The sequence below is a fragment of the Palaemon carinicauda genome, chromosome 6 (genome assembly GCF_036898095.1).
Source record: "Palaemon carinicauda isolate YSFRI2023 chromosome 6, ASM3689809v2, whole genome shotgun sequence".
Taxonomy (NCBI): domain Eukaryota; kingdom Metazoa; phylum Arthropoda; class Malacostraca; order Decapoda; family Palaemonidae; genus Palaemon; species Palaemon carinicauda.
In genome coordinates, this window is record NC_090730.1 from 17,738,738 (window position 1) to 17,746,237 (window position 7,500).

General features: G+C 33.2%; 3 protein-coding genes across 7 annotated transcripts in view; 1 reads left to right on the forward strand and 2 right to left on the reverse strand.

Annotated features, from left to right (window-relative positions):
• The window catches only part of LOC137642464 (uncharacterized), an 85,873-nt gene that overhangs the window by 9,466 nt on the left and 68,907 nt on the right, over positions 1–7,500 (forward strand). The gene's annotated exons all lie outside the window — the stretch shown is intronic.
• The window catches only part of LOC137642467 (uncharacterized), a 23,789-nt gene that overhangs the window by 369 nt on the left and 15,920 nt on the right, over positions 1–7,500 (reverse strand). Inside the window, exons 1-2 of one of the 2 annotated variants that reach the window (XM_068375048.1) lie at positions 467–588; positions 1–254 (exon numbers count right to left, since the gene is read on the reverse strand). The exon at positions 1–254 is cut by the window's left edge and continues 368 nt beyond it. In XM_068375048.1, coding sequence (XP_068231149.1) covers positions 1–254; positions 467–472 — 260 coding nt within the window. In that variant the 5' untranslated portion in view covers positions 473–588. Of the gene's footprint in view, positions 255–466; positions 589–7,500 lie in introns of those variants that run through there. The other variant, XM_068375049.1, reaches the window with a different exon arrangement.
• LOC137642463 (ATP-dependent RNA helicase glh-2-like) overlaps positions 4,551–7,500 on the reverse strand; it is an 87,617-nt gene continuing 84,667 nt past the window's right edge. The window contains exons 1-3 of one of the 4 annotated variants that reach the window (XM_068375040.1): positions 5,199–5,323; positions 4,950–5,061; positions 4,551–4,916 (exon numbers count right to left, since the gene is read on the reverse strand). In XM_068375040.1, coding sequence (XP_068231141.1) covers positions 4,573–4,916; positions 4,950–5,061; positions 5,199–5,306 — 564 coding nt within the window. In that variant the 5' untranslated portion in view covers positions 5,307–5,323 and the 3' untranslated portion in view covers positions 4,551–4,572. Of the gene's footprint in view, positions 5,062–5,198; positions 5,324–7,500 lie in introns of those variants that run through there. The other 3 variants (XM_068375041.1, XM_068375036.1, XM_068375037.1) reach the window with 3 other exon arrangements.

Genomic DNA, 7,500 nt, shown 5'->3' on the forward strand with positions numbered 1-7,500 from the left:
CTGCACGTCTGAGAAGCACCACCTCCAAAGTCCCCTCCAAACCCAGGGTTGATTCCTCCAAAGCCACCTCCATGTCCTCCTCCGAAGCCACCGCCATGACCTCCACTGATACCTCCAAAACCACCACCAAATCCTTGATTACCGCCACCGAAACCTTGGTTTAATCCTCCAAAGAATCGTTTATTTCCTCCATTATTTTTATCATTTGCGAAGGCAACAGCTGCCAGACAGCAAACGAATAAAAGCTGTAGTCCCTAGAGAAAAAAAAGACGGAAATTATAAATCAATATTTTACTTTTATTTTTTATTATCTGAGTAAAACTAATAAACAATAATTTTGTTTACACTTTCTTTCCCTTTCGTGAGTGTTTAGAGACATATTGAATTGAATTGGCAACTGTAACTCTTCATAAGATAAACTCAAAGATTATGATAAACTTCAAGAAAGAACTTATGGATTACTCACCTTCATGTTGTTTATAGAAGATTCGGATGAGTAGTGATTTTTCTTCTTCTGTTGTGAGGAGTGATTGCTGTCTACTCGAAGCTCAGTCCTTTATATCTCAAACTGCGTCTGGTAAAATTCCCTTCGCCGATGTTGCGTTGCGGGAAGCCCGGACCATTTGAACCTTCAGAGAAAGTGACGCATCAATCGTTCACAGCAGAATTTGGATGTCTGTTATTACGATTGTTTAATATCTTTTTGTTTAGTTAGGTTTAATTTACCCTTCTCATTATAAGAGACTTAGAGGACTCGAAAGTCAACCGAACCTAGAAACACTAGATGAGAAAGTGATATACTTCACAATGCATGATGAGATATGAAGGAATTTTGAGAAAAGTTGGCAATGTTAAATGTGTCTTATTTCGAAATTTATCTCTTATATGTAAGAGCTGTTATGGTTTCCCATATATCATGAAGGAAAATATAATATAACAAAAACTTGAGCTTTTGTGACAGTGATTAGTTCCGAAGAGGGAATAAAAATAATGAAGTATTACAAGATCTGAAATTCTATCAAAATGATAATATCGAAGAAAAATATATGAGTTTGATTATATCTGTGTCTCGACTTGTAGTCAGAAGATTTGAAATGCAATATGAGCGTCTACGAGATATCTTCCTTAAAATTTTGTATATAAACAACAAGCAGCATTTGTGTGGAGTCCCAAAACCAATAAACATTCAGTGAAAATATTCCAATAACGATAATCATATAACCTTTGCCCTTGAGAAGGACACCCAGCCACAAGTACCAACAAATAGGCAAGAGTAAACTCAATGACGTCAAGCTGATGACGTCACAGCTTCGCAGTTAGATCGAGTCTGCATCTTGCCTTGTTGCCTGAAGACTGGAGAGTAACAATCATTTCTTTACTTGTAACCAAGACCTGTAGTTCTTGGTTGTAACACAGAAAGTAATGTGGTTTGCGTCTCTTAGAGAGTTAATTTGACGGTTTTCCACCGAATGTAGAAACCCAAAGTGAAATTAAATATAAATCTGTTAAATTTCCCTTTTTCAAAGAAAATATTCTCATATGTTTGGGGTTTAGTGACTCCATTTCTTACCACTGAGAAATATAAGCCATTGCCTTAATATTCTATTAGGCCTAAACTTACATTCACCTTTAGCACCTAAAGTTAATATGTCTGCTAATGATAATTTCTACAGACAAACAAAATGAACTGAACTTCACAGCAATCAGTCATTTGTTCTATATTTTTACGAAGAACGAGAACAAAGAATCATGAGCTTCTCAGACAAGTCATGAATTCCTTACCCTACTATTTCCTTTGGCTTTTCTTAGAGTTGAGGAACTGGTTTTACTTGTCTGTCCTCCGGCCACCCCCCCCCCTCCGGCAATGTTAAGTAAATGTAACGATAATTTCCACAATCGACTGGTCACCATAGAATTTCCCCTACTTGTCAGTAATTTTTCTTTACCGTTGCTAAAAAATTGTAGATTTGTAAAATTCTATTTTTCGACATAAAAGGAATTGGAGAAGATTTATGTCCAACAGATGCACTTGATGTTTTATCATTGTTAATGGAAAATACAGTTTGATATCATTAAGTATATTGACATTCTTAATCAAATCAAAAAGATTGTATCAGGTCGTTTCCTGATGATTTCAGATATTTGCTCACCGTCAATGACCTTAGATGTCAGGAGCTGATTACTGCCTAAATTGCACACACATATACATACACACGCACACACATATATACATATATACATATATATATATATATATATATATATATATGTATATATATATATATATATATATATATATATATATATATATATATATATATATATATATATATGTGTGTGTGTGTGTGTGTGTGCATATATATATATATATATATATATATATATATATATATATATATATAAATATCCCTTTCTGAGTAAGGATATCTGAAAGTGGTGAAGGGGTTTGTGTATTACCATGATCAGCAAAGCTGTACTAGTCAGGGACAACCATGCTAGGTTGGTTTGCTATGAGTGATCAGGCAAAAATCTCCCACCATCACTGGCAAGCGTGGTGATGAAAACTGGCCCAAACCAATTCATGAATAAAGACATGTTTGGGGTATTAGTCTTACACTGGACTAAAAACGACTGCATTTGTTGTGTTAATTATATACAGTATATGTATGTATTTGTGTGTCTGTGAGTGTGTATGTATATGTATATATCTATGTATCTATCTATATACACATGTATATATATATGTGTATATATATGTATATATATATATATATATATATATATATATATATATATATATATATATATATATTTGTATATATTTACATGAGCGTGTATGTATATGTATATATATGTATATATGTATCTATCTATATATATGTATATATATATGTATATATACAATCATATATACATACATATAACTTTAAGCATCTTGGAAATCCTATATCTGAAAATTCAATATAATTTTTTCATATTATAAAGGAGAACTTGCCAAGAAAGAATCAATTTTCTGATCAATAATGAGTATTCAAGTTAAGCACTGATTCATGAAGAATCCTAGTTACATCATTAACAAGTAACACCCAATTTTGAAATCGTATTACAAAATGTTTGTATCCCGATGGAAGGTCAACTATGGAAGCGTTTGCATTCCCGTCTACTTTTCACAACAGCTTCTTGACAATAAAGCCATCGGCTGTCTTGATGGATACTTTTGAACCTGTGTAAAGAACAGTTGATATATAACATTTCCAGCTCCTGCACACAGAAAATTTGTAAAGATAATATCTGAACTTCTCTCTCTCTCTCTCTCTCTCTCTCTCTCTCTCTCTCTCTCTCTCTCTCTCTCTCTCTCTCTCTCTCTCTATTATATATATATATAATATATATATATATATATATATATATATATATATATATATATATATATATATATATATATATATATATATATATATGAATATAAGTCAGCCCTCTCCCCATCAAACATTATAATAACTAAGGCTAGTACTACAGCCATTGCTATATTTTTGGTACCAAAGGTATTTTAATCAAGAGAGGACTTTTTTAAAACTTGGTGCAAAGAGCGGAGTATTTTCTGGGCTGAGTGGCTGATAGATGGCAAATATACTTATTACTTCGTTCAACATATATCCGTTCATGAATGCGTTTTCTTTACAAACTGGCTGAAATTCAGTTAATTATAATGAGCGTTTATATATAAATTCAAAAGATAAATAACATTAAAGTTTTTTATCATGTTGCTTGTTAATTATCATACATTATTTGTTTTGATTTAAGAAATTAGTTATGATGTGATGAATTCAGATGACTTTCATACTTTTTTTTTCTTTTACTTATTTTCTCCTGTTCAAATCTCAGTCATTTCTTAGCTCGAACAGGTTACCTAATGGTCTTCAATTTCTAAGAACAACATCAGTTAGAAGATTCATCTTCTTCAGCAGCAATTTGAAAATGATGTGAAATAATAGATTGTCGTATTCATGTTCAATTTTACTTTTTTCTGTTAGAACTGTTTGAAATCTAAGTCACAAAATCTCTTTTGTTAGAATGGAAGATGTGAATTGATATCACTTCAGTTTTTTAATCCCTATTGTTTATTATTTATCGAGATGAATATGAACTTTTACAGCTATACATAAAGCGTGTCATGATTAGTTATAAGGAGAAATTTAATTGATTATATAGTTGATTTCTTTAATAAGTTTCTTGGTCAAAATCGCTCTTTTAATTGCGTCAGGTAACATACTGCCAAAGAAGCAATTCAAGAGTGATGTGAAAAATTCGTTTCCCTTATAACTGTGCAAAATAAAGTTAATTTATTCTTTGAAAACTTTTTTATACTAAAATATATGAAAAGATATGTAAACACTTATCTGACACGAGTGTTAATCTTCAACTCACAAAGGATACGATTAGGAATAAGATAAGAAGACTTAGTAAAGAAAATAAATATTTATTATTATCAAATATCTTTTATCTCTTTTACTCTAGAGGATAAATATTAATCACATTTACAACGACGAACAATCAATGTAAAGTAGAGAATTATCTTCCAAAACCGAATCCTCCGAAGCCTCCAGATCCGACAGGGGGTTTGCAAACGTGTTCCTCGAGACACCTGTCGAAGCAGCACTTGTCGACGCCTCCGCACTTGCTGTCATTGGAGCATGTCTGTGGAGGGGCAAAGCTCCTGACGGGTGGGCACTGAGGTCTTACGGGAGGGCATTGACCTGGCTTGACGAAGGGAAGGGTTTCAGGCTCGTTGTTGCTCTCGCAGCAGTAGGCCTGTCCCTCGGGAGTTCGGCACCAACGTCTGCACGTCTGGGAAGCACCCCCTCCAAAGCCTGGGTTGATTCCTCCAAAGCCACCACCATGTCCTCCACTGATACCTCCAAAGCCACCCCCATGTCCTCCACTGATACCTCCAAATCCTCCTCCAAATGCTTGGTTTAATCCTCCAAAGAATCGTTTATTTCCTCCATCATTTGCAAAGGCAACAGCTGCCAGACAGCATACGAAAATAAGCTGAAGTCCCTGAAAAGAAAGGAAAAAGGAAATCAGAAACTGGTGTAATATAAGATTTTCTCATTCAAATAGGTTTTGAAAGTCAAAGAGATATTGATATTAATTATCATAGATACTCAAAGATAAAAGAAACTTCTTTTACTCACCTTCATATTTTCCTTAGCAGAATTGATGAGCTGTGATTCTTCTTCTTGCCTTGTGAGGAATGGTTGCTGTTCCATCGAAGCACAGTCCTTTATACCTAATGACAACATTCGGTATAATCCCCATCTTCGACGCTGCTCTCCTCCATCGTGAAAGGTCGGCCACTTTGAACCTGCAGGGCGAGTGACTCATCTCACATTCATGGCGGGCCGGGGGAGTTTTCCATTGCGATAATTCCATGAATTATGAATCTTTTTTTTTTTATTTTTTTTTATTTTGGTTGTTATCTTTATAAGAGATTCCGTTGAAAGTATTGGAAATTAAAACAAAGATGCCATATGAGTAAATGTAGTTTATATTACTCAAAGTGTAGAATTTTGTTATTTTGTTTTGATATTATTATAGGAGATTTTGTTGAATGTATTACAAATTAAAAACAATATGCCATTTGAGTAATTGTAGTTCATATTACTCAAAGAGTTGGATGCCGTTGACTCGAATTTCGTCTTATGAAATTGTGCATTATTATATAATGTATATCTCGAATAAGAGAGCTTGCTAGATTATTTTCTAAGATGATAGAAGATATGAATTTAAAACAGTAAATATTTGATTTAAAACAAAATTTTTAAGATTTTAATCAAACAGCAATTACTACTAAAGGGGAAAGTAAAATAATAAAATAGAATATCCAAAGATTTTAAAATCCATTACAAAATTGTTCGCTGGGAAGAGAATTTTGTTTGTAATGGCATTTGTGTCTCAATCTAAGGCCGTTGCTTGGCCATGTGACACAAGCGTTCATAAATGACTTTTTACTGATTTATCATAATTAAAAGAAAGATAAAAAGATAAACATGCAGTCTTATTCAAAATAAACAAACCTCGCACCTATTGACTGGGCAAAGAACTAAACATTCAAGTAATGACTTTTTGCATGATGCAAATTACGTCTTAAAGACGGTGGGTAGGTCACTAGCAAATGACCTCAAAGGGATGACCTTGGATTAAGTCTGCATCTTCAGAGAATGGAGAGCAAACAAGTATCCCGATGACAACAAAGATCGTTTTAGGTAAACAAATAATTCGTGTTGTTTACAAATAACCGAAATATGAAGGTTAATTAAAAATTAATATTAAATCACACTCGATCATTCAACTTTTTCTCAGAATTATAAAGCATTGTTTATTCTTCTTTTTCTCCATTGATCAGAGTAATATAATTTAATAATTACCACATACCAACGCGTCATGCGACGCTCATTAATCAATATTCATTGTTGTAAATAATAATTTAATGTTATTAGGGAAAGTATTCATATTAATTTGTAAATGATTATGAATAGGCTTCTTATTTAAATGAATTTAGATGCCTAAGATCCACAAAACTAGTTTTTCCTGCATTGAGAGCTAAAGAAGAACGCTGAATCATGAGCTTCTTAAGCAGCTATGAAATTCGGTACAAAATAATTCTTGGGAGAAGTTTCGAAATTGAAGAACAGGATTTTCTTATTCGTCTGCTCTTGACTGTCACTGGAAATGTTGAAAATTCTTTGTTATGAGGATTTAAGTAATTGATACGTCGTCTGGAAATTTCCTGTCCGTGAAGGAAATCTCCAGTGTTGCTACATGGGAACTGAGTGGGAAAACTCGGGGTTTGATTCAAAAGGAATTCAAGTATTACCTTATGAAGTAGGTAATACACTTCTAAAAAAACCGCATTTTAATTGGAAATTCTCCGTAAAAATATACTGTTCTTAGCCGTATTTCAGTAAAGTACAAGCGACCGTAATTTTACCTTACTTTGTTATTATATTTTACACGTTGGTGACCGTAATATCACGCCTTTACGTCAATATATCCGTTTTTAAAACGTTAAAAATCCTGGGATAAATATTTCCGGACATTTACCATTTTTTAATTCAGATTTCTAACAGTGTAGGTTAGGATGATTAATGAAAAAACTGAATTGGTAACCTAAATGAATAAAAAAAATTCAAGTAACGTACTTGATCAATTTTCTAATGAATGGCTACATCCAACATTAATGGTAATGTGAGGCAAGCAAATTGCATTTTTTCATATTTTCTAAGTAAGGAAAATAGTTTGCGAAACCTTGTTTTACAATGAAAGAAAAGTACATCATAAGATGGCAGGTCATCCTCATATGACACAAGAAACTCAGTTTCCAGCAACCTGTTAGAGGTTTGAAAGTGGAGAAACCGGTCTCTGTATCGTTGTATCTAAAGTGTGCTTCCTTCAAGGAAAAATGAACTATAAGTGTTCACGCTCGGACACGATACG